Below are 27,427 nucleotides of genomic sequence, written 5' to 3'. Positions count from 1 at the left end.
CACAATAAGAGATTATAGCAAAGCATCTATAATCAACTCAGCTTAAGAAGTTTTGACCTTCTGGTTGGGCTTCTTATCACAACAGAACAGCACCATCACCATGGCCTTCTTCTCCCGACTGGATCTCCAGGAGGGCCTCCAAACCCTCTCTGTTTTGCAATGGATTCCAGTCTATGTATTTTTAGGTGAGTGAGCCCCAAGGGCTGGAGAGCACATGGGGAACAAACCAAAAGAGTGTCCAATCTCCAGATGAGGAGGGTTCCAAAGAGATCGTCTGGTTGATCTCCACCCTCTGGGAAGGATCTGCCAGGCACAAAGGCCAGGAGTGAGGCTGCGGCTGTTCTGGTTTAAAGATTACTCCAGGCCAGGCACGGTGGCTCACGCCTATAATCCCAGCACTTTGGGAGGCTGAGGCGGGTGGATCACCTGAGGTCAGGGGTTCGAGACCAGCCTGGCCAACATTGTGAAATCCCGTCTCTACTAAAAAAAAAAAAAAAAAAAAGAAAAGAAAAAGAAAAAATACAAAAATTAGCCGGGCATGGTGGCATGCACGGGTAATCCCAGCTACTTGGGAGGCTGAGACAGGAGAATCACTTGAACCCGGGAGGTGGACTTTGCAGTGAGCCGAGATCCTGCCACTGCACTCCAGCCTGGGTAACAGAGCAAGACTCTGTCTCCAGATTAAAAAAAAAAAAAAAATCACTCCAGCCTTCTCAGGAGCTGTCCCCCTGTGAACTAGCTGAAAAGAGTCATATTCAGGGACAGGGCAGAAGTGGTGGTGGCTTACAGAGTTGGTGTTACTAGGTAGGTGTTGGGTGATTTTCTAGTCTACAGTTACGGTGAGAGAATTCTGGAAAATCTGAGGGCTGCCTCAGTGACATCTCAGACAGAATTTTGAGAAAGAGCCAGTTGTTCCGCGGACTCACGGCACGGAAGTCAACAGTGTTGGGCCTCTCCCACCTAAGAAGGATCTTCTGAGGCAGCACTTTTTTTTTTTTTTTTTTTTGAGACAGAGTTTCGCTCTTGTCGCCCAGGCTGGAGTGCAAACTGCAAATGGGCTGACAGCTCCAAGATTTTCCTTGCCAGAAACCGGGGATTTGGGGGCGGTCAATTACAGGGGCAAGCTTGAAAACTGGATGAGGAGAAATAATGTCATCCTGAGGGATGAGACAGGTAGGAGATAGCTGGTTCCAACCCATGGGAGGCTATATGATCCTTAGAGCAGAGGCTCTCAACCAGGGTCCTATAGACCAAAAATTCAGGGTGGATGGGGGGGTACTTTGAATTGGGATGAATAAAACTGCCTCTTTCGGCTGGGTGCAGTGGCTCACGCCTATAATCCCAGCACTTTGGGAGGCCGAGGCAGGAGGATCATGAGGTCAGGAGATTGAGACCATCCTGGCTAACACGGTGAAACCCCATCTCTACTAAAAATAACAGAAAATTAGCCAGGCGTGGTGGCGGGCACCTGTAGTCCCCGCTACTCAGGAGGCTGAGGCAGGAGAATGGTGTGAACCCGGGAGGCGGAGCTTGCAGTGAGCCAAGATCGTGCTACTGCACTCCAGCCTGGGCGACAGAGCAAGACTCCGTCTCAAAAAAACAAAAAACAAAAAACAAAAAAAAAAAACAACAACAAAAAAAACAAATAAAACAAACTGCCTCTTTCTTTCCACTAACATCTAATTGAAATGTAGTATTTCCTTCAATGATGAATGCAGGCAATAAACCACAAAGTATTAGGAGTACCTGTGAGTGTCAGTAACAGACATCACAGAGATTTGCATTTCATATTACAGTTGTTGCAGGTATCTCGAAATTTCATTTATGTTCACGACTACTTCAAAACACCAGTAGTTATTGGCACTGCTGTTAGATCTGGTTATTTAATGCATACATCAAGAAGCACATATGTTACTATATCACATTGTGGGTAATATTTTGATAACTGAATTTTAATATAATGGGTTTCCTTTGTAAATCTGTGTATTTTATTTTGTGCATTTAAACATATTATTCAGAGAAAGGGTCCATGGCTTCACCAGACTGCCAGAGGGGTCCACAGCCTTCTCAAAATGCAGACTTATTAAGCCTTATTAAAATCAAAACACGCTAAGCCCATTGATGGCTTGACTTTAGCTATATCGAGAGAAGAAAGTGATTTTGTTAGTAAACTTAGTTGTTTCTAGACTTTCATAGTTTCTTTTTGTTTTCCTTTGCATTTCCCCTAACTTCCCCAAAAAGACCCCTTTGATAAGTTCCGGCCCTCAGCCAGGAAAGTGAGGGACACAGGAATGTCCTAAGACACTTGCTATCAGGGTGGCAGCAACTGTGTCAAATCAGGATCCCAGAAAGAATGGGCAGAGATGGGGCAGAGAGAGCAGGGAAAAGATATCAAGAGAGGATGAGTTTTGTGAGCGGGTCCTTTTAGGTGTAGGGCCTCTTCCACCCAGGAAGGCTCTTCTGGGGCAGCTTTTTTTTTTTTTTTTTTTTTTGAGACGGAGTTTCGCTCTTGTTGCCCAGGCTGGAGTGCAATGGCACGATCTTGGCTCACTGCAACCTCTGCCTCCCGGGTTCAAGCAATTCTCCTGCTTCAGCTTCCCAAGTAGCTGGGACTACAGGCGCCTGCCACCACGCGGAGCTAATTTTTGTATTTTTAGCAGAGACGGGGTATCGCCATGTTGGCCAAGTTGTTCTCAAACTCCTGACCTCAGGTGATCTGCCCACCTCGGCCTCCCAAAGTGCTGGGATTACAGGCATGAGCCACCGCGCCCGGCCGAGGCAGCTTTTCTAATTAAAATGTACTCATTTTTCTGCCAGAAAATGATACTTTCTTATATATATTTTTCTCTATTTCATTTCCTCTCTCAAAGGACAGTGCGTCCTGCTGGGTATAGGGTAGAGAGTGTATCAGATAACTGGATATGTGAGGGACCAAGAAGGTGAGGATTAGCCTCCAAGTAATGCCCCTTCACCCCCAAATTTCAATGGTTTCTAGTTGTCCCAGAAGAGCTGGAGGCGTGGAGTGGGGATGATACCCATGTGTCTTCAGTGGAAACACATAAGAATAAATGGGGCCGGGTGTGGTGGCTCACGCCTGTAATCCCAGCACTTCAGGAGGCTGAGGCGGGCGGGTCACAAGATCAAGAGATCGAGACCATCTTGGCCAACATGGTGAAACCCCATCTCTACTAAAAATACAAAAATTAGCTGGGTGTGGTGGCATGCGCCTGTAGTCCTAGCTACTCGGGAGGCTGAGGCAGGAGAATCACTTGAACCCGAGAGGCGGAGGTTGCAGTGAGCCAAGATCGCGCCCCTGCACTCCAGCCTGGTGACAGAGCAAGACTCTGTCTCAAACAAAATAAAAAATTAAAAATTTTTAAAAATAATTAAAAAAAGAATAAATGGGACTTTTTTCACCTTCATTTTTAAAAGTTATTTTTATTGTGGTACCATACCTAGAACATAAAATTTACCATTTTAACCATTTCTAAGTGTGCTCTGAGTACATGCCATTAAGTACATTCACAATGCATGGCCACCATCCATCTTCAGAATTTTATCTTCCCAAACTGAAATTCTGTATCCGTTAAACAATAACTCCCTAATTTCCCCTCCTTCCAGCCCCTGGAAACCACCATTCTGCTTTCTGTCTCTATGAATTTGCCTATTCTAGGTACCTCATATAATTGGAATTATTATTCCAGTGTTTGTCCTTTCATGATTGGCTTATTTTACTTAGTATAATGGCTTTAAGGCTCACCCATGTGGTATCATGTGTCAGAATTTCTTCCCTTTGAAAGGCTGAGTTATACAGTGCCTTGTGTGGATATGCCACATATTGTTCTCCATTCATCTACTGATGGACATTTAGGTTGCCTTGACATTTTGGCTATTGTGAGTAACGTTGCTATGAATATAGACGTACGAACATCTCTGAGACTCTGCTTTCAATGCTTTTGATATACACCCAGAAATGGAATTCCTGGATCACACAGTAATTCTGTTTTTACTTTTTTTTTTGGAACTGCCATCCTGTTTTCCTTAACGGCTGCACAATTTCACATTCCCACCAACAGTGCACAAGAGTTTCAATTTCCCCACATCCTCACCTATACTTCTTATTTTCTGTTTTTTAAATAATAGCCATCCCAATGAGTGTGAGATGATATCTCATTGTGGTTTTGCTTCACATTTCCCTGATGATCAATAATGCTGAGCATCTTTTCGTGTGCTTGTTGGCCATTTGATTTGACTTCTTTTAGACTGATTAGCTTTACCATTCCATTTGTCTTTCTCTTCTTGTTCAGGTGCTATACGTCCTGTTTCTGTTCTTTTAGTGACTATGCTAGAAATTACAACATAAATCCTGGGTCTTGAAAGTTACCAAGGTAGCTTCAGTGTCCAACAGGGCGTGATGCCCACACAGGTGCCTAAGACATTCAAATATGTTCAATCCAACAGTTATAGAGTAAATACTAATGATAAGATCTTGGGCTGTCCTTGCTGTGAGATCCTTACAGGCTCTTTACTATCTAGTAACAGAGATAAACCAATCATTCACTCAACCATTGTCCCCATTTTATGTGCCAGTGCTGGACACATACACAGATCACTATAATGTAAGACAGACTGTGGTGAGTGAAAGAGCCATGACAAAGTGATATTAGGGTATCAGAATAAGAAAATATTATACAAGTTGAACAGATCAGGGGAGACAGGAAAGGGAGTCACCGTGGCATGGCAAACAGGACATGAGTTCTGGAGTTCATCAGACTTAGATGGCAATTAGCTGTGTGACTCCAAAGAAGTACTGCAATCCCTCTAAGTCTGTGTCCCTAGTCTCTCAGCCTGGTTCATGGGAAATGCTCCTACAGAAATGTCTGCCTTCCACCCTTCCTTCTTCCTTTTCTTTCTCACCTTCTTTCCTTCCTTCCTTCTATCTTGCTCAGAGCCTCCCTCAGTGCTTCCCCTCCTTCCCAAATGATGTTCAGAATCATAGCTGATTACGGAGCATTACTGGAAGTAATGGGGAGGAAATAGAGAAAATGGAGAAAAGGCAGAGGGACAAGAAGGAGGGAGGAAGCAAGAAGAGAGGAATGAGAAAACGGCTTGGAGGAGATTTGGAATACAAATATTCATGTCCTTAGAATTAGGCTGTGGCTCTGACAGCCCCTCTCAGGGCCAGCTTTCATTCAGAGGATGGCTTTCCCTCATCTCTTCTGGGCTTGTATCACCATCCCCCTAAACTATCTCAATATTCTTTTTCCTGATCGTCTAACCTCTGATCTCCACCCTCTCCAATCTATTCCAGTGCCTGCTTCTGGAGGTCTTTCAAAAGCATCCCTTTTTTTTTTTTTTTTTTTTTTTTTGAGATGGAGTCTTACTCTGTTGCCCAGGCTGGAGTGCAGTGGGGCAGTCTCAGCTCACTGCAACCTCTGCCTCCCAGGTTCAAGCAATTTACCAGCCTCAGCCTCGTAAGTAGCTGGGATTACAGGTATGTGCCACCACACCTGGCTAATTTTTTTTTTTTTTTTTTTTTTTTTTTGTATTTTTAGTAGAGACAGGGTTTTGCCATGTTGGCCAGGCTGGTCTCGAATTCCTGACCTCAGGTGATCCACCCGCTTCAGCCTCCCAAAGTGCTGGGATTACAGGCATGAGCCACCGTCTCAAAAGCATCTTTGATTACATCCCTCTCCTGCTCAAAAATAGTCAGTGGTTTCCCATTGCCTGTGTGGTGATGTATAAAGGTGTCAGACTGGGCATTCAAAGTCTTCCTCCACTCTCTGGTGTTAACCCGTTGCCAGCTCATCCTCCTATTCTTCCCTACATGATTGCCTTGCGTTCCAGGTAATCTATTCACTAAACAAACAGGAAATCGACTCTCCCATTCCTTCACCTCTGCTCCCACTACTCCTACTACTCCTGCCACTGGAAAGACAGCATGATAGCTCTTCCTGGACTCTCCAGGGACAGCGCCTCCTTTTAGATATTACTCAAATCATATCTTCTCTGTACATTTTCCAGACAACCCAAGACTACATTGCCTCTGAAAGTCTAGAGCACTTTGAAAGAATAGGCTGGGGAGCAGCCATTATATCTTTTGTGCCCTCTACCCAATAAGCTCCATGAGAACAGGAGCTCTTTCTTATCATCATTATATTTCACGCAAGATCAAGCTTGACACTAACTTGAAGGTCTTCCAGATTTCTTCTTCCTCAGCAGAAATCTTTATTTTCACTCTTACTCTTTCTTTTCTCCCTTGGACATCCTTTTTTGGGTGTGTGGGCCTGCCCTCTTTCTCTGGTTTCTGGTACTGTAAAAAATAGAACAGGTTGGGTGCAGTGGCTCATGTCTGTAATCCCAACATTTTGGGAGGCCGAGGTGGGAGGATCACTCGAGCCTGGGAGTTTGAGACCAGCCTGTGCAACAGAGTGAGACTCCATCTCTACAGAAAAAAAAAAAAAAATCAAAAAATTAGCCAGGCATGGTGGTGCATGCCTGTGGTCCCAGCTATTGTGCTGGCTGAAATGGGGGACTCATTCGAGCCTAAGAGGTAAAGGTTAGAGTGAGTTGTGATCACGTCATTGCACTCTAGCGTGGGTAATAAAGCGAGACCCTGTCTCAAAATAAATAAATAAAAGTAGAACACAGTCTTCAGAGTCAGATAGACCAGTCTGTCACTTACTTGCTATGAGACCTTATGCAAGTAAGTCTCTGTTACTTTCTATGTGACCTTGAGCAAGTAAGTCATTCACCCTGTACCATAACAGAAACAGCATAGTACCTGCCTCTCAAGACTGTTCCAGAGATCTCTGAGGTGAGAAAATCCTCAATACATGTTAATTTTCTTCCTTTCAACTACCAAAATTGACTACTTGGAGCCCAACCGCCACACCTGATAAGATACTGCCAACCTTGCCACTTGATCAACAGAGGAGTGACAACCACTTTTTCTTTCTTTTCTTTCTTTCTTTCTTTCTTTCTCTCTTTCTCTCTTTCTTTCTTTCTTTCTTCCTTTCTCTTTCTTTCTTTTTCTTTCTTTCTTCTTTCTTTCTTTTTCTTTTTTGAGACAGAGTCTCTCTCTGTCTCCCAGGTTGGAGTGCAGTGGCATGATCATAACTCACTGCAGCCTCAAACTCCTGGGCTCAAGCGATCCTCCTGCCTCAGCTTCCCGAGTAGCTGGGACTACAAGTGTGCACCACCATGCTCGGCTAATTTTAAAATTTTTTTGTAGAGGTGAGGTCTCACTATGTTGCCTGGGTTGGTCTCAAACTCCTGGACTCCAGTGCTCCTCCTGCCCTGGCCTCCCAAAATGTTGGCATTACAGGAGTGAACCACCACGCCCGGCCTAGACTTTGATGCATTCCCAGCATTCCCACATACCCCATCACGGCATCTTTCATTAATCCCCTTCCATCACCCCAGCATCAAATCAGCTGTGTTGGGCTGAAAATTCTACCTCCTTGGTGACTTTCAAATTGCTATGTGAAATGGTAGCCTATTTTAGGTTCCCACTGGCTTTCATCTGAATGCCAAAACTCTTAGCTGATCTCTTTGCCTATAGTTTCTCTTGCTCTCACAGTTATTCCAGATTATCTTCCTGAAACAGACACGATCATGCTACTCTTCTGCTCTCTGCTTAATAACCTTTACTGGCTACTCATTCCCTTCAGCATCAGGCCTAATCTTTCCAGTTTCCTTCCCAGCTTCATCTCCTGTACCACGGCTTCCTTAGGCTGCCTGTGTTTTTGCAGGTAATGATGTTACTCACGGGCCTTGGACTCTCCCATCTCTTGGCCTTTGTTCGAGTTCTTCTTTGTGCATGGAGGACCCTTCCTCTACCAAGCCATCTGACAAAAATCCTACCTTTTCTCCAAAATTCAACTCTGAACCTTACCTTTCACAAGAAACCCAGAGCTTCTGGAAGACAGGAATTTTGTTTTCCACATGTATTAATATGAGTTAATACACATGAGGTACTTAAAATAGTTATTGGCACACAATGAAGATGCAACAAATGCTATCTACTTTTTTCCTACAGCTTGGAGTAAAGATACATGATCTCTCTGATTCTCAGTTTCTTCATCTGTAAAATGAGATAATAAAATTATCCGCCTATGAGGATTGCAAGAACATTAAATGAGATAATATACATTAAGTGCTGAATAGAGTGCCTTTCACAACAAATGGTCAATACATGGTATCAAGGACCATGCATGCATTCTTTTCATCATTTCCATATTTACTCCCTTCACCCTCCTCTTTTCAGTTCCCAACCCTGTCCCCATGGCTTTTAACATAGAGATTTCATATGAGGTAGGCTCATCAATGTTTATTGAATTTTTAAATTACCTGTCACTCCTACAAGTTCTTATATTGATAGTTTATTTGGATCCAACAAGTAATCACAAAGCTACAGGATTCCTCTTTGACAAACTACCCTTTTTTTTGTTTTTTTTTTGTTTGTTTTTTTAATTTCTGAAGGCATTGAGCCAACTGACTAGATTTGGCAAGCATTGCCAACATTCATATTTAGGTCATTGCCCCGAAACATGAAACATAATGTTTTCACCCATAAGATTTATAGGCTTTCACCTTACACTGAAAATAATTCGTTGCCTATATCCTTACACACACATGCACACCTTATAACTTCAGAAGGCCTTTCCTTGTTTGGAATAAGGGCATTGGTGGTTTCTCTTCCTATTAACTTTCACCTGCAACTTGGAGAATTTTGAAATCGAACTTCTTCCTTTACTACAATTCAATGTAATGAATAATTATCATAAGCTATCTCTTTGTGCTTGGCACTGTGCTAAAGGCTGTTTTTAAGAAGCTTACTGTCTGATAGGGAGAGAAACAGACATATGAGGTACTAATTACACAATCAAACAAAATGGACCAGAACCAGAAAGAAGCACGAGTAGTGTCTTGGGAGTGTGCAGAAGAGGCAGTCCTTAATTCTGACCAGGAGATGAGCAAAGATATCACAAGGAAGTGTCATTTGAGCTAATCCTTAAAGCCTGAGAGAATTTTGATAAGCAGAAAGTTGGAAACAGAGTAATAAAAATAAGGGAACAGCATCATCAAAGGCACAGAAATGTGAATTACATGGTGAATTGAGGGAATGGGAAGTAGACAAAGGTGGTCGGGCCCCTGTTTCCCATACTTTAGCCATTTGTGTCCCACCTTCTGGCTCTTTCCACAGCTGTGTACCACCCATGCTATTATTACTTAACATACTTTTCCTTCAAATTAAGTCATCTCTGTAGCCTAAATTAATGTATTTTAACAGGAAATTTTATATTGCTACCATGAATTTGCTTTTATTCTCTATGCATTCAAATAACTTTTTATCCATATGCCACCTTGGATCATCTAATGTCCCTACAGAGCATGGGAACACTAGGCTGAGAAACACTTTGCGAAATACTAGGCTGCAGCATAAGGAATGTGAGTACAGGCACTGAGAGATGAGGCTAGGAAGATATATGGGGCTAGGCCAGTGAGGGCCTTGAATACCAGGCCAATGTGTGCAGACTTTATTCTGTCAGCAGTTGGAAAATATTGATGGTTTTAGGGAAAGCAAACAACATTATGTGATTGTGCTTTTTAAAAATTTCTGGCAGAGGTGTGGAAAATGGATTGGAGGGGAAGAAAGCAGTAGCTGAAGGGCAGACAAAATACTGCAGTCCAGACTAGAAAAAAATCAAGTCCTGGACCATAGCAGTGGCAATGGGGACAGAGACAGGAAGACGGATAGAAGAGGTTTTGTTGTTGTTGTTGTTGTTGTTGTTTGTTTGTTTGTTTGTTTTGGATTTTTTTGGAAAGGGAAAGAAGTCAAAGATGGCCTAAAAATATTGAACCTATGACATTTATCTTGAGGCCTGAAAGATGAATAGGAAGTAGCCAGACAAAGGGCTGAAGAGAGAGTTTTCCAGGCAAAGGGGACTGCATGCAGAGAAGCCCTGAAGCTAGAGAGCACTTGAAGGAGCTGAAAGAATAGCATGGTGGAATGCAAAGGACAAGGTGGTGGCCAGGGCCTAGATCACCAAGATCTCCTAATCCTTCTAAACCAGGGTTAGGAGACCGGACTTGATCCTAAGGGCCACAGGAAACCACGTTAATTGTTGAATTGTTAAATTACCATATACTCCCACAGGTTCTTATATTTATAGTTAACTTAATAGGTTATCACAGTTAACAGTAGGTAATCATAAAGCCACAGATATGCCTCTTTGACAAACCAGCCATGTCCTTGGCTACGTGCTATAGAGTGACAGAGACAGACTTGCATTTAATGCACTGGCTGGGTCATGGCTCCAATGGAAGCAGGCAGCCTATTTAGAAGACACTGGTGGTCATCTAGGTGAGAGATAATGGTGGCTTTGAGCAAGTGGTAGCATAGAGGTGGGAAATATAATAATTTGAAAGAGATCTGGAAGGCAGAAGTGGCAAGAATTGGTACCTGACTAAATGGAAGTAACAGCTAGAGCTTGGTGGTTAAGGGTACAGTCTCTGGAGTAAGACAATCTTGGTTCTCAGCCCTGGTTCACTTATCTCCTAGCTGTGTAATTTTGGAACTATTTAACCACTCTGAACCTCAGGTCCTCATCCACAAAATGATAATGATTACTGTTCTCATGGGGTCTTTATGAAGAGTAAATGAACTATGCCACGTGAAACGCTTAGCTTTACATGATAAGTGTACAATAGATATTGGCTATTCATCTATGGGATAAGTGAGCAAGTGAGATGAATCAGAGATGATTTGAAGAAAGGACCCACTTAGGTCATATTGGTACCATTTTTAACTTAAGCTAGTAATCATTAGCCATTTGAGGCTATACAGGTTTAACTTTTTTTAAAGTCAGGATCAGGGATAAAGAGGGACACTATGTAATGATAAATGGGATGATTCACCAAGAAAACAACTATCCTAAATGTGTGTGCCTCAAATGATAGAATTTCAAAATACATGATGCAAAAACTGATGGCTCTAAAAAGAAAAATAGACAAATTAGCAATTATATTTGGAGACCTCCTTGACAACCACAATCAGTCAAAACTCACCTAACATGAAATAAATAACCCATCACTATAATCTTAATTTTAGAAGGTTAAAAACCTTCCAAGGCCGGGCGCGGTGGCTCAAGCCTGTAATCCCAGCACTTTGGGAGGCCGAGACGGGTGGATCACGAGGTCAGGAGATCGAGACCATCCTGGCTAACACGGTGAAACCCCGCCTCTACTAAAAAATACAAAAAACTAGCCGGGCGAAGTGGCGGGCGCCTGTGGTCCCAGCTACTTGGGAGGCTGAGGCAGGAGAATGGCGTAAACCCGGGAGGCGGAGCTTGCAGTGAGCTGAGATCCGGCCACTGCACTCCAGCCTGGGCGACAGAGCCAGACTCAGTCTCAAAAAAAAAAAAAAAAAAAAAAAAAAAAAACCTTCCAAAAAGAGATTTTCAGACCCAGATGGTTTCAACAGCAAATTCTACAAACATTTTACAGAAGAAATATCACGAATTCTATGAAATCTCTGCGAGAAAACTTAAGAGAAAGGAACATTTCCCAACTCATTTACGAGGCCACATCCTGATACCAAAATCAGACAAAGATAGTACAAAAAAAGGAAAAGAAAACTATAGACTAAGATCCCTCATATATATAAATGAAAAAAGCAACAAAATATTAACAGATTGAATCCAGCAATACATTACAAAGAATAATGCACCGTGACCAAGTGGCCTTTATCCAAGAAGGCAAGTGTAAATATTTGAAAATAAATCAATGTAAACTACCATATTAACCATCTAAGCATGAAAAAACCCCACGTAATCATATCAATTGACAAACTTCAACACTTAATCATGATAAAATCTCTCAGCAAACTAGGAATAGAAGGGAACTTCCTCAACCTGATAAAGGGCATCTACCAAAAAAAAAAAAAAAAAACCCCTACAGTTAACATCGCACTTGATCATGAAAGACAAAATGCTTTCTCCCTAAGATTAGAAACAAAGCAAGGATGTCCATTCTCACCACTTGTATTCAACGGTATACTAAAAGCCCTAGCAAATGCAATATGGCAAAAAGAAAAAAAAGAAATAAATGCATACAGATAGGAAAAAATGAGAAATAAAACTGTCCTTACTTGTAGATGACATGATAGTCTGTAAGGAAAATCCCAAGGACTCTACTTTAAATAAAACAAAAACCTCCAAGAACTAACAAGTGAGATTAGCCAGTCACAGGATACAAGATCATGCATAAAAAGTAATCACATTTCTATATACTAGCAGAGAAGAATTGAAAACGGAAATTTAAAAAACAATACCATTTCAATATCTTCAAAAATAAAACGTTTGGGAATAAATCTAATAAACCATACAGGATTCATAGGCTAAAAACTGCAAAATGCTGATGAATAAAATAAAAGATCTCAATAATTAGAGACATACCATGTTCACAGATTCGAAGATTCAACAGAGTAAAGATGCCAATTCTCCCCAGACTGATCTATAAGTATAATGCAATTCAAGTAAAAATCACAGCCAGGGTATATTAGGTAACAGTTTTGCAAAAATATTAAATTTCCCAAATTCAGTAATAGCATTGTGGGTGCTATAAGGGAAGAGAATATCGTTTTTCTTGCAAAATACATGCTAAAGTATTTAGAAGCAAAAGGTTATAATTTCTGTGATGTATTCTCAAATACAAACATATGTATATACTTACATTTTTACATTTAAAGATAAATCAAATGTAAAATGTTGACAATGGGCAGATGTAGATGAAGATTATACAAGACTTTATTAAAATAATCTTGTTTTGTCAGAATAAAAAGCTTAATTTAAAAACCTCCATCAAGAATTTTTGGCCGGGCGCGGTGGCTCAAGCCTGTAATCCCAGCACTTTGGGAGGCCGAGACGGGCGGATCATGAGGTCAGGAGATCGAGACCATCCTGGCTAATACGGTGAAACCCCGTCTCTACTAAAAAATACAAAAAACTAGCCGGGCGAAGTGGTGGGTGCCTGTAGTCCCAGCTACTTGGGAGGCTGAGGCAGGAGAATGGCGTGAACCCGAGAGGAGGAGCTTGCAGTGAGCTGAGATCCGGCCACTGCACTCCAGCCTGGGTGACAGAGCAAGACTCCGTCTCAAAAAAAAAAAAAAAAAAAAAAAAAGAATTTTTGTAGAAATAAACAAGCTGATTCAAAAGTTTATATAGAAAAACAAAGAAACTACAAATAACTAAACAATTTTGAGAAAGAATAAAGTTAAAGGAATTATACCATCTGATTTTGAGACTTAGTATAAGACTACAGCAATCAAGACAGTGACATATTTGTCAAGAAATAGATATATTGATCCACAGAACAGAAAAGAGAGTCAAGAAATAAACACACGAATATGGTCAATTGATTTTTGACAAAGATGAAAAAGCAATTCAATGGAGGATGAATAAGTCTTTTCAAGGAATGGTGTAGGAAAATTTGATGTCCATATGTGGCAAAATGAACTTTGACCCAAACTTCAGGCTCTATAAAAATTGACTCAAGTATGACATCAACAAGATGGTGAATGGGAAGTCCATCACATCTCTCCAGAGCAACAAGAATTTGGCAGCCATCCGTGGACCAAAGTATCTTTGTGGGAATTTTGGACCCAGGTAGGATGCTGCAAAACTCTAGTAGAGTCCAACACCAAGGAAGGCTGTTTTGAGAGGGCAGACCCACACCCAGGGTTGTTGACCATGATGAAGGTTACAGACCTGGAAATAGTCTCATCCCCCTGTAAACTCAGCTACAATGCCATTTGGCCTTGACTCCGCCACCAAAATCATCTTCCAAGGCGTCCAGGAGGAGTCACAACCACCTGTGCCTCAAGTTACAGGACTGCCTATCTTGGTCCCAGTAGTATACCCTGAAGCAGCCTTATAACTCAGCTCTGGTCACACTCTGCTGTGGTATGGGAGCAATTATGCCTTCCCAGGGGCTTGCTGGGAGTCGTGCCTGTCTGTGCCATAGGAAGCAAGCTTGCTAACCTTGGTACCGCAGCAGATCCTGAAACAGCCCCATAACTTGGCTCCAGCTCCATTGCACTGTCCAGAGCAGTCCTGTCCACCCAGGAACCTGGCAGGAGGCACACCTGTCCATGCCCATGGAGGCAGGCCTGCAGGCCTCAGTCTTGGCTATAGATCTTGAGGCAGCCCTATGACTTGGTTCTATCCCTTCTCAGCCACAGTCCTGGGCCTGTCCTGCCTGCCCAGGGACCCACCCAGTGACCTAGCAGAAGCCCTCCCATAAACCTGCTGAAATCAGTCTATAAAGACTGATTTGCTCCTTGAATTGCACAGACACCAATGAAAGGCTACATAAATAACAAACAATCCAGCAACCATGACACTACCAAAGTAAACTAGTATAGCTCCAGTAACAGCCCAAATAAATGGAGATCTATTAAAGGCTTGATGAAGAATTCAAGATAGTCATCCTGAAGTGCAGTGAGTTGTGAGAGAACACAGACAACTAAACAAAATCAGGAAAACAACACATAAATGAGATGAGAAGTTTAATAAAGAAATAAAAACCATAAAAAGAACCCAAACAGAAATCCTCGAGCTGATGTATACAATGGCAGAACTGAAAACTAAAAGAAAGAGTTTCAATAGCAGACTTGATCCTGCAGAAGAAAGAAATGGGTAACACAAAGATAGGTAATTTGAAATTAGCCAATTAGAGAAACAAAAAAGAAAAAAATGAAAATGAGTGAAGACAGCATAAGGAACCTATGGGACACAATAAGCAAATGAATCTACTAATTATGGGAGTCCCATAATTTAGGAGAAGAAAAAGAGAGAGAAAGAAACAGAAAGCTTATTTTAAGAAATAATGGTTGGAAACTTCACAAATCCTAGGAAAGAAATGGACAGCAAGATTCATGAAGCTCAGAGGATCCCAAGCAAGATCAACTCAGAGAAGAATATCCTGAAGCACATTATAATCAAATTGTCAAAAGTCAAAGACAAAAGAGAATATTGAAAGCATTAAGAGAAAAGAGTTGCATCACATACAAGGGAACCTCATCAGCCCACTTCTCAGCAGAAATCTTGCAGGCCAGGAGGGAGTGGGATGATACATTCAAAGTGCTAAAAGATGAAAAACTGCCAATGAAGAATACTATAACCAGCAAAGTGGTCATTCATAAATGAAGGAACAATAAAGACATTCTCAAAGCCAGGCATGGTGGCTCATGTCTGTAATCCCAGCATGTTGGGAGGCTGAGGTGGGAGGATTGCTTAAGGCCAGTTTGAGACCAGCTGGGGCAACATAGTGAGACTCTGTCTCTGCAAAAATAAAACTAATAAAATTAGCCAGGCATGGTGATGTCCAGCTACTTGGACTTCCAGCTACTTGGGAAGCTAAGGCAGGAAGATCGCTTGAGCCCAGGAGTTCAAAGCTTCAGTGAGCTATGAGCATGCCACTGTGCTTCAGCATGGGTAACAAAATGAGACCCCATCTCTAGCAACAAAAAAAGGCATTTCCAGACAAATAAAAGCTAAAGGAGTTCATCACGACTAGACCTACCTTGCAAGAAATGCTAAAGAAAGGTGTTCAAGTTGAAACGAAAGGATACTAGGTAACAATATTAAAACAGATAAAAATATGAAACTCACTGGTAAAGGTAAATATATCATCAAATCCAAAATGGTAGTGTGTAAATCACTTTTAACTTTACATCTTTTTATATCATGTATCCATTAAAAAATTATTGCAGCTGTAGTTATTTTTAATACTTTTGTCTCTTATCTCATGTTAGAGTTAAAAGTGGAAATCAAAGAGTATCTTGAAGCATATGAAAATGGAAACACATCAAACCAAAACTTATAGAATGCAGCAAAAACAGTTCTGAGGGGAAAGTTTATCATGATAAATACCTACATAAAGAAAAAAGAAATATCACAAATCAATAACCTAACTTTACATCCCATGAAACTAGAAAAAAAAGAATAAACTAACCCTAAGATAAACAAAAGTAACAAACCCTTAGCTAAACTAACCAAGGAAAAAAGAGAGAGAATATCAAATAAATAAAATCAGAAATAAAAGAGGAGACATTACAACTGATAACACAGAAATACAAAGGTTATAAAAGACTACCATGAACAATCATACGCCAACAAATTGGATAATCTAGAAGAAATGGATATGTTTCTAGACACATACAACCTACCAAGAATACATTATGAAGGAAGAAAATCTAAACAGATCAATGACAGATGAGATTTAATCGATAATCAAAAACCTCCTAACAAAGAAAAGCCCAGGACCAGACAGCTTCATAGGTGGTCAGTAGTTCCAGACCAGCTCGGCCAACGTGATGGGTTTGAGACCAGCCTGGCCAACATGCTGAAAGTACAAAAATTAGCCAGGCATGGTGGCATGCTCCTGTAGTCCCAGCTACTCGGGAGGCTGAGGCACAAGAATTGCTTGAACCAGGGAGCAGTGAGCCGAGATCGCGCCACTGCACTCCAGCCTGGGCAACAGAGTGAAACTGTGTGTCAAAAGAAAAAAAAAAGAATTAATGTCATTCCTTCTCAAACTCTTCCAGAAAATTGAAAAGGCAGGAGCACTTCCAAACTCCTTTTACAATGCCAGCACTACCCTGATACCAAAGCTAGGCAAGGATACTGCAAGAAAAGAACATTACAGGCCCATATCCCTGGTGAACATAGATGCAAAAAATCCTCAACAAAATACTAGCAAACCAAGTTCAACAGCACATTAAAAGGATCATACACCATGATCAAGTGGGATTTATCCCTGGGATGCAGGGGTGGTTCAACATGCATATGTCAATAAATGTAATATGCCACATTAACAGAAGAAGAATAAAAATCATAAGATCATCTCAATAGGTGCAGAAAAAGCATTTGACAAAATTTAACATCTTTTCATGATAAAAACTCTCAGCAAGTTAGACATAGAAGGAATGGATCTCAACATAATAAAGGCCATATATGAAAAGTCCACAGCTAACATCATACACAGTGGTGAAAAGCTGAACGCTTTTCCTCTAAGATTAGAAACAAGGCAAGGGTGCTCATTCTGCCATTTCTACTCAACACAGTACTGGATGTCCTACCAAGAGCAATTACACAAGAAAAAGAAAGAAAAGGCACCTAAATTGGAAAGAAAGAAGTTAAATTGTCTCTGTTAGCAGATGACATAATCTTATATAGAAAACCCTAAAGACTCCACCAAAAAATTGTTAGAACTAATAGATGAATTTGGTAAAATGTCAGGATATAAAATGAACATCCAAAAGTCAGTTGCATTTCTATACACTGACAATAAACTATCCAAAAAAGAAATGAAAGTAAACAATTCAATTTACAATATCATTAAAAGGAATAAAATACTTAGGAACAAATTTAACCTAGGAGGTGAAAGATCTGTATATCAAAAACTGTAAGACATTGAAAAAAAATTGAAGAAGACATAAATAAGTTGAAAGATGTCCTGTGTTCATGGATTGGAAAAATTAATATTATTAACATGTCTATACTACTCAAAGTGATCTATAGATCCAGTACGATCCCTATGAAAATTCCAATGACATTTTTAGAAGAAACATTTAAAAATCCTAAAACTTGTATGAGACAGCAAAAGACCCTGAATAGCTAAAGTAATCTTGAGAAAAAAACAAAGCTAGAGGCATCACACTTCCTGATTTCAAACTATATTACAAAACCATAGTAATCAAAACACTATGGTACTGACATAAAAACAGACACAGAAACCAGTGAAATATGATAGATAGCCCAGAAATAATCCCATGCATTTATAGCCAACTAATCTTTGAAACAGGTCCCAAGAATACACAATGGGAAAAGGATAGTTTCTTCAATAAATGGTGTTGAACTAGACATCCACATGTAAAATAATGAAACTAGACTCTTACCTTACAACATACACAAACATTAACTCAAAATGGATTAAAGACTTAAATGTAAGACCTGAAATCATTAAACTCCTAAAAGAAAATATAGGGGAAAAGCTCCTTGACATTGGCCTTGGCAATGATTTTTTGGATATGACAACAAAAGCACAGGAAACAAAAGCAAAAATAAACAAGCAGGAATACCTCAAACTAAAAATCTTCTGCCTAGCAAAGGAAACAATCAACTACATGAAAAGGCAACCCACAGAATGGAAGAAAATGTTTGCAAACCACATATCTCACAAGGGGTTAATCTCTAAAATAGATAAAGAACTCATAGGCCAGGCGCGGTGGCTCAAGCCTGTAATCCCAGCACTTTGGGAGGCCGAGACGGGTGGATCACGAGGTCAGGAGATCGAGACCATCCTGGCTAACATGGTGAAACCCCGTCTCTACTAAAATATACAAAAAACTAGCTGGGCGAGGTGGCGGGCTGAGATCCGGCCACTGTATTCCAGCCTGGGCGACAGAGCGAGACTCCGTCTCAAAAAAAAAAAAAAAAGAAAAAGAAAAAGAAAAACGGGCAAAAGATTTGAATGGACACTTCACCAAAGAGGATATGCAGAAAGCAGACAAGCACATGAAAAGTTGTTTCGCATCACTAGCTATTAGAGAAATGCAAGTTAAAATTACGATGAGCTACCAATGCGCATATATTAGTTTTTTCTTCATTTTTTTCCTTTTTTTCTTCCCTCCCCAGTGCGCATATATTAGAATGGCTTGGCCATCTTCACTACAAACTAAATTAGAAGCCTACCTATGTGAACTTCCTCTTTGATAACCCTCTCCAAGACGCCTCACTTGTACGTGACAAGAGAGATTGGAACCATCTTCTGGTGTCAAGGCCATAATAACTAAGGGAGTGTCACACATACATAAATGCTTGTTCTTCATCATTCCTTTCTCAGGTACCCTTGCTTTATGTCACGGAACTCTTTTTCCATGAGACTTAGCTCTTCCACATTTGGCCTCTATTTCTCCTGTATCTTTATTTATTTATTTATTTTTGAGATGGAGTCTTGCTCATCGCCCAGTCTGGAGCGCAGTGGCGCGATCTCGGCTCACTGCAAGCTCCACCTCCTGGGTTCACGCCATTCTCCTGCCTCAGCCTCCCGAGTAGCTGGGACTACAGGCGCCTGCCACCAAGCCCGGCTAGTTTTTTTTTGTTTTTTTTTTTTTCTTTTTCTTTTTGTATTTTTAGCAGAGACGGGGTTTCACCGTGTTAGCCAGGATGGTTTCGATTTCTGACCTCGTGATCCGCCCGCCTCGGCCTCCCAAAGTGTTGGGATTACAGGCGTGAGCCACCGCGCCCGGCCTCTCCTATATCTTTAAATTCCACTTTTGTCACTGTGCACGATTCTAGTGACACTCAGGCTGGGTCTGGAAGCCTTGCTCTGAGAAAACGTTCTTGGTCTCCTGCCGGGTCATACCTGCAGTTCCAATAGGTTCCACAAGGGGGACGGTGTTACCCAGGTAAGGGCTCTTAGACCGCCTTTAGGACTGGTGGATAAATGAGTGAGATGAAAGGCACACAACTAATCCGTCTATGCTATTAAAATAACATCACATTTAAATAACACTACACATGCTGACTAAATAGTAATCATCAAGTTTACTACTGAAAACAGAAAACATTTTCTTATTTCTTTTTCAATCGGTCTACAGATATTTGTTGAACACATACTGTGTGCCAAGCTCTCTTCTAAATACTGGGAATACAAACAAAATGTATTTAAAACAAAATATAAAGGAAATGATACACTTAAGCTAACTTTAATTAGTGATGATTCTTATTTAACTTTATCTGAATTTTCTTCTGAAGCTTAACTGGCAAATTTACTCTCCTCTTTGATGAAGGGCATGGATAGCAAGGCTTTTCTCCATGACAGGCTTCCCATAAAACTCCTCCCACCACTCTTTCCTGTCTAATTCGAATGCTTACAACAACCATCTCGACCAGTGCTTATGAGGGCAATTCAGCTTATTACAAAGGTTTCTTCTACTCCATAACATGACTTTTTAAAGCACTGTCCACTCAGCCTTTTCCTGCTATTTTCATTTATGTCCAAAATGCAAGAGACAAAGAGCTGGTAGGTAACTCCTGAGTTTCTTCTTCCCTAAACTTTTATCTGCCATGACATGGTACCTGGTCAAAGAAGTCATTCCCTTAGCTAAGTCTTTTTTATTCACCATATGTATACTCAGCCCCTCTTTCTCATGAATGCAGATTTTTTTAATGGAATTCATTCCCACTGCTGTAAGATGTATCATGTTCGCAGTTACAGCCTGCTATGGTCATTTGCTAATACAGACTTCCCCTTCTGAACCTTCGTGACACTTTTGAATGGAACAAAATAAACATAGTAAAGTGGTTTTGTTGTTGTTGTTGTGTTTTTTGTTTTTTTGGTTTTTTAGAGATAGAGTCTTACTTTGTTGCCCAGGCTGGTCTCAAACTCCTAGGTTCAAGCAGTCCTCTCGCTTTGGCCTCCCAAATTGCTAAGATTATAGGAGTGAGCCACCGCACCTGGCCTAGTAGAGCAGTTTTGTTGTTGTTGTTGTTGTTTGTTTTGTTTTGTTTCGTTTTTTCGAGACGGAGTCTTGCTCTGTTGCCCAGGCTGGAGTGCAGTGGTGCTATCTCTGCTCACTGCAACCTCCACCTCCCGGGTTCAAGCGATTCTCCTGCCTCTGCCTCCCGAGTAGCTGGGACTACAAGTGTGTGCCACCTTGCCCCGCTAATTTTTTGTATTTTTAGTAGAGACGGGGTTTCACCGTGTTAGCCAGGATGGTCTCAATCTCCTGACCTTGTGATCCACCTGCCTCGGCCTCCCAAAGTGGAGCAGTTTTTAATCCATGTTTACTTTTCAGCATCAAACAGCCTGTACACTGCGGGTAACGTCCCTGCTGGAATATGCAGACTTAGCAGTTCAGCACAGGAAAGCGGTTCAAGCTTTTAGAAAGAATTTCCAGAGGTCCCAGAATGGGGATTCAGCTACCAGCCCAATGTACTCTTCTTCCCATTCAGCAAGCCATGCTGTCCTTTGACCCCAACTTCATGGTTCTGCTCTTTCTTCAGTTGAGAGTTTGACCATCAAGGAGACCCAGATCCAGGGGCTCAGAGGCCTGCCTAGACCACAGCAGAGACAAATGGAGGGCGAGGGGTTGGGGAAGAGGGGAGAAGGAGAGAAGGGTCGCACACCAGCCTAGCCCTGCTCCTGTAGTGTAGAGCAGAGGCCGGGGTTATGAGCGGTGTACTAAAACTTGAAGGGAATTGAAAGGCGTGAACCCTTTGTGTCTCCTCAGGAGCTATTCCCATTCTCCTTATACCCTACTTTCTGCTGTTCAGTAAGTTCTGGTCCTTGGCTGTGCTCTCCTTAGCCTGGCTCACCTATGATTGGAACACCCACAGTCAAGGTAAGAGACAGGGGCACAATGGTCATCCTGTTTGGGCCAACAGTGGAAGCACAGGGAGAGGGAGGTGGAGGGAGAGAGGGAGAACCAAGGGTAAGGGAGAGGCGAAGGAAGGGGGGGGAGAAGGGAGAGCAAAGCTCAGCAGGGACAGAGGTCTCTACCAGGTAGCTGAGGAAGAATTATGAGGTTGAGGTCTCTGGGCAGGTGCCCCCAGCCTCAGACTATTTTCCTGTCACCTTTCTGGTCAGCTCTAGAGGAGCAGGGGCTTCCTATGTCTTGGGGACTGGATTCAGGGACAGTACTTACAGTTCTGAGGTGTCAGAAGGAGGCCCCTCCTGTGACCTGAGGACTGCAGGCAGAACTCGCCTCCTCTGGGAGAGGTAGAGGGACTACAATGCCCTACAGACTCTTCCCTTCCCTTCTGTATACACAGGCGGCAGGCGTTCAGCTTGGGTACGAAACTGGACCCTATGGACTTATTTCCGAAATTACTTCCCAGTAAAGGTGACTACTCTTCCTCGGGGTGCCTTCAGTTCCTGTTGCCCAGACTCTTGCTCCCTACTCAGCTCCATGTCTTCAGAGGCTTTGGTGGTCAGCAGCGAAGGTCAAGGCCCCAAGTCATAATGCAAAGCAAGGGCCCGAGATGGATGGGCAGGTGGGGAGACAGGTGGATGGCAGCCTTTCCTGCACTGGCAAAGCCAGGTCAGCCTCTCTGACCATCGTGAGCCCTGGCTCACGTGAGCCCTGGTCAACCTCTCTGACCATCGTGAGTCCTATGACAATGATGACATCTTAGTGAACAGGGATTTGGGGCTCCCGAAGGGAAACATAGGCTACCTGCTGGGATTTTAGTCCACACGTCATTTCTTCCTTCTTTGTAGCCAATGCTCTGACTCAATCTCCCTCTAACAGCTGGTGAAGACTCATGATCTTTCTCCCAAACACAACTACATCATTGCCAATCACCCCCATGGTGTTCTCTCTTTTGGTGTCTTCATCAACTTTGCCACTGAGGCCACTGGCATTGCTCGGATTTTCCCATCCATCACTCCCTTTGTAGGGACCTTAGAAGGGATATTTTGGATCCCAATTGTGCGAGAATATGTGATGTCAATGGGTGAGTATAAGAAATAATTAATTCTATTTTTTTTACCTACTTCAAAGGTGCAACCCCAATAAGTCCTGACAATCATTCCCTGCTTGAAGAGTACGTGATAGAAAATAAGTCCAGCACACCCTGGGCCCGTAACAGGAGTATGTGGCTAAGCATTAGTTTCTGTCCAAGATCTGGGAAGCAGGGTTTGGTTGCACAGCAGGGGAAGTTATAGGCATTCATAAGAGTCACCAGGACTTTTTTCAGAGGGAGAACCAGAAGGCTGGAATTCAGGACCAATGCCAAAGTGCAAATCAGAGGATGAAAGCCAAGAATGAAACACAAATGCAGGGAAAAGCAGATGTGAATGGGATCGCTCCGGTGAACTTCACCAGGCTCTCTCTAGGATGTCAGTTGGCGTCTTTGGGCTGGTCATTTGTACACCATGGTGTCTTAAAAGCATTTTGAAGTCTATCATACTAGCTAAAACTCTCCTGGTCCATGACTTTTATCTCCTTGGAACCCCTTCACACTTGCATAAAACGCCAAGGGATAAAGGATAGGAGTTCATCAGAGTATCCAGAACAACTTCCCCATGCTCAGCTTCAGGTCAGTGCACTGTGACAAATGTCTCTCTCTCTGAACAAATAGTCATCCTTCTGGACACCAGAAAACAACTGAAGTCAAACATTAAAAGGTAAGATACAGTTCTCTGGAGGGGCCAGGTGGGACCACTAGAGTCCCAGAGAGTGCTTCTACTCTGCTCTGAGGTTAGCATGGCCCTGGAGCGGGACTCTTTCTCAATGGCTAGAGCCTGGAGGCAATTTCTGCCATCCCAGTGGAGACTAGATGGTGAGCACAGGGCAAAGATGGGAGACAGAAGTGAGAAAGGCTAGATGATTGTTGTTAAACAACAGGGTGTCATTCACATTCCATCATTCAACTACATTTCAGTTTGGCTTGGGCAGGCTCAGGGGTCTGCCTACTCTCCAGAAACCCCAGCCATTGGCTTCCCTTTGGCAGGTTACTCTTAGGAGGAAGCAGGTTGGTGGTGGCTAGTCTCGATTAGCCCTGGAGGAGAGAACTCTGGAGGATCTCCAGTGCTGTCAGCCTGGGCAGAGTGGAAGATGGCTGTGCTTCATGGGTAGAGAGGGATGAGGTGGGCTTAGATACTATTGATCTGAAATGCAGTAGGCTATGGATGGTAAGAGGCAGAGGAACTCAGTATTGACCCAGCTGCAGAAGCACAGACCCCCAAGGCAAACAGCTGACCCTAAGGACCAACCAACCTTAGGCTAGAGCAGTCATAACCCAGGACACGAAGGTCAGAGACAGAAAGGTGGAAACAGCAATCATCAGAAAACAGAAGAACTGTCTCTGACAGGAAGAGCCTGGAAAAACCCCTCATCCCATCCTCAGGCATGAAGTTTTTCTACCACTTGACTCTTTGGTTTCACAGGTGTGTGCCCCGTGAGTAGGTCAGCCTTGAAGTACTTGCTGACCCAGAAAGGCTCAGGCAATGCCGTGGTTATTGTGGTGGGTGGAGCTGCTGAAGCTCTCTTGTGCCAGCCAGGAGCCTCCACTCTCCTCCTCAAGCAGCGTAAAGGTTTTGTGAAGTTGGCACTGAAAACAGGGTAGGTTCCAAGGTTCTAGTGCTTTGTTGTCAGGGTGTCATAGGCCCTCTGTAGCCCTCTCCAGAATGGTGCCCTCCCTGGGCACCTGTTAGAGGGCCCCCATCTTCACTCTAATTCCTTCCGTCTACCCCCTCACATTGTGCCTTAGGGATGTTGGGGCCTCCAGATACATTTCAGTGGGCACTTTTCTTACTTGAAGTTGGAGAAAGAACAGCAGAAGAAAACCTTTTACTTTCTGCCCATTGACCTGGTAGGCTGGAGGTCTGGGAAAGCGGGGCTCCACTCTATATCAACCTGTTAACTGAGAGGCCCTGAGAATCTACCAACTGCAAGGGGAGGCACTAGCTTTGATGCTGTGAGGATCAAAAAGATAAGACATGCCCCAAAGAGTATACAATCTGGTTTGAGAAATAGACCTCATTCATTCAGCAGTTACTGAACACCCACTGTATGTCAGGCATAGTACTAGGCATTTAGGATTTAAAAGTAAATAAGACCTGGTCCTTGCAAACTCACAGTCCAATATGGAAGAAGACAGGCCCATGCACATATAATTACCAAATAAATACATGCAGAATCCAACCACTTACTACCTAGACTACCACCCCTTGGTTTACTACCATCATCTCTTCCCTTGGATGATTATAACACTTCTAACTGCTCTTCCTGTATCCATTCCCGCCTCCCCCACCCCCAAGAGTCTATTCCCAGCTTCAGCCAGGATGATCCTGTTAAACACGAGTCAGATCATGTCACTTCTCAAAATGCTCCAGTGGCTCCCATGTCACTCAGAGTAAAAACCAAAGTTCTTACAAGGGCTTGCGAGACGTGGAATAATCTGGTCCTTAGCTGTCTCTCTGTTCTCATCACTCACTCCTCTCACTCCTCTCTCATTCCATCACAGTACCACTGGCCTCTTTGCTGTCCCTCAAGCAAGCCACCCACTCCTGCCTTAGGGTCTTTGCTTTAGCTGTTCTCTCTGCCCGCAACACTATTCCTGCAAATGACTGCTTGGCTCATTCCTTTATCTCCTTCAAGTCTTTGTTCAAATGTCTCTTCTCAATACGGTTATCTGACCATCTTGCTCTATTTTTTCCCGGTTACACTTATCTTCTTATAGATCATCCATTTTATTTATTTGTTTACTTACTATTTTCAATGTTTATTGTCTGTCTTCCTCCCAAAAAAAGTAAACTCCATGAAGACAGAATTTTTAAAAATCCATTGTATTCACTGATGCATCTCCAGGGCCTAAAACAGTGCTGGCACATAGAAAGAACTTAATATTTGTTAAACAAATGGAACACTACAATGGAAATGTGTACAAAGTGCTATGTGAGCACCAATTGATGGAAAAATCTTGACCCAGAATAGAGGTTTCATAGGTGGGTAACATCTGAATTGTGACTTGAAATATTAGTAGGAGTTTCCAGGCACACCAAAAGGGAGAAAGAACTCAGGCATTCAGTGAGGACCTATGGCATGTCAGGCGCTATGCCGGGGCCTAGGGATTCAAAGATGAATACGACCCAGTTCTTGCCTTTGATTGGCTTGCTGTCTATGGGGCGAGTCAGGCAAGTAAGGAGATGACTGTAATACATGGTTGGGGCAGTGTTAGTGTAGAAGAGAGGTAAGCACTAGATAAGGGGTACCTAATCTGCAGTGGGGGAATTGAGGTGGTCAAACAAAGTTGCTTTAAGGGGATGAAATTGGGACTGAGGGCAAAACTGAATGAGCCACATGAAGACAGAGGGAAGGCACTTCCGACAGAGGAAGCAAAATGTACAAAGACATAGATGAGAGAATACGAGAATACAAGGCACAATTAATACGGCTAAGCAGATTGCAAGGAAAGAGTGGGGAGAGGAAAAACTAGCCAGGGAGGGAAGGCCAGAGCAAAAAGGCCGTAAGGAAGCAGCATGGTGCAAACTGAGGAGCTCTGCAAGATTTTGAGAGGAGTGGCATGTCCAGATATGCAGTTTACAAAGAACGCTCTGGATGCTGGATGCAATGAAGACAGAACTTTTGAGATTAGTTTCTTCCTATACCAGAACAAGGCAGAGCAGCAGCTCCCCTCAGAGAGTTCAGTTGGGAGAGTGGGGCATGGCAGGAATGGGACATGAGGCTGGAGATGTTTGGGTGCTTGGGTTCTTGTCCTATAAGGGGGAGGTTGGAGAGGTTTCCCACCTTGGAGAGGATTTTTCTGGGGATCTTCCTCAGAGAGCTCACACTCCTGCCCCTCTCTTTGCAGGGCATACCTTGTCCCTTCATATTCCTTTGGTGAGAACGAGGTTTTCAATCAGGAGACCTTCCCTGAGGGCACGTGGTTAAGGTTGCTCCAAAAAGCCTTCCAGAACACACTCAAAAAAATCCTGGGACTAAATTTCTGTACCTTCCATGGCCGGGGCTTAACTCACGGATCCTGGGGCTTCCTGCCTTTCAATCGGCCCATTACCACTGTTGGTGAGCTTTCCAGTATCTCCAGATGGCCTGTTTCTTCATTCACTTCCCACCCACTTTAAATCATCCATCAAGTCCAGGGGGACCCAACTCACATCTGAGATGGACAATGGGTGTGGTTGAGAGCAGGGTGGGTAGGACAGCTAAACAGATAAGAGTTGTGGCCATTCATGGATGTGACATCAGCATCTGCTACAAGAACATCACCATTCACACACATTCTGTCACCACTCTCCTGAGCTTGCTTGCATTCTCTTGAGCATGGGTTTGATTAGATGATCAGAGAACAGGGGCCAGGATGAGACTGGAGCAAAGGGAAAGAATGAAAGAAGGGGAGGAAAGCCAGATACTGAGTTTCAGGACATGGCTCCCAGTGAGGGATGTGTAGTTTGAGTTGAGGAGGGGGGACTCTGATGTTTGTCTCTTGTCTTTTTTCATAGTTGGGGAACCCCTGCCAATTCCCAGGATTAAGAGGCCAGACCAGAAGACAGTGGACAAGTATCACGCACTCTACATCAATGCCCTGCGCAAGCTCTTTGACCAACATAAAGTTGAATATGGCCTCCCTGAGACCCAAGAGCTGACAATTATATAACAGGAGGCACATTCCTCATTAATCTACCCCCTAAGCCATGAGGGATCCAAGTAGAGCCACAGAAAAAGAATTCCAGGAAAGGGAAAGATTGTAAGGATGAGAGAGGAGACCATCCAAACCAGAAATTATTTAATAAATCAGAGTTCTAGCAATAGAGTAGTCTCCTAAGTGGCTGAGGCAGGCTTAGGGGAAAGAACCAGAGGGGCAGGGGAGGACTGGGGAGGGCTGGACCT

The 27,427-nt window shown here is 42.9% G+C and overlaps 1 protein-coding gene across 1 annotated transcript; it reads left to right on the top strand.

Annotated features, from left to right (window-relative positions):
• DGAT2L6 (diacylglycerol O-acyltransferase 2 like 6) lies at positions 1-27,427 on the top strand. Its single transcript, XM_025373382.1, has 7 exons — positions 1-185; positions 21,305-21,415; positions 21,846-21,916; positions 22,325-22,529; positions 23,965-24,139; positions 26,391-26,602; positions 27,040-27,427. The coding sequence occupies exons 1-7, from the start codon at positions 101-103 to the stop codon at positions 27,192-27,194; spliced, it is 1,014 nt and encodes a 337-aa protein (XP_025229167.1). The 5' UTR covers positions 1-100; the 3' UTR covers positions 27,195-27,427.

The sequence above is a fragment of the Theropithecus gelada genome, chromosome X (assembly GCF_003255815.1).
Source record: "Theropithecus gelada isolate Dixy chromosome X, Tgel_1.0, whole genome shotgun sequence".
NCBI classification, from domain to species: domain Eukaryota; kingdom Metazoa; phylum Chordata; class Mammalia; order Primates; family Cercopithecidae; genus Theropithecus; species Theropithecus gelada.
Note: the sequence above shows the minus strand (reverse complement) of the source record. Positions and strands in the feature narration are given on the sequence as shown.

Bases quoted from the DNA above. Each gene is read 5' to 3' on its own strand.
- DGAT2L6 (XM_025373382.1), top strand. From the start codon at position 101: ATGGCCTTCTTCTCCCGACTGGATCTCCAGGAGGGCCTCCAAACCCTC. The intron at 21,416-21,845 runs GTAAGAGACAGG...CTGTATACACAG, and splicing joins TTGGAACACCCACAGTCAAG to GCGGCAGGCGTTCAGCTTGG. The intron at 22,530-23,964 runs GTGAGTATAAGA...TTGGTTTCACAG, and splicing joins AGAATATGTGATGTCAATGG to GTGTGTGCCCCGTGAGTAGG.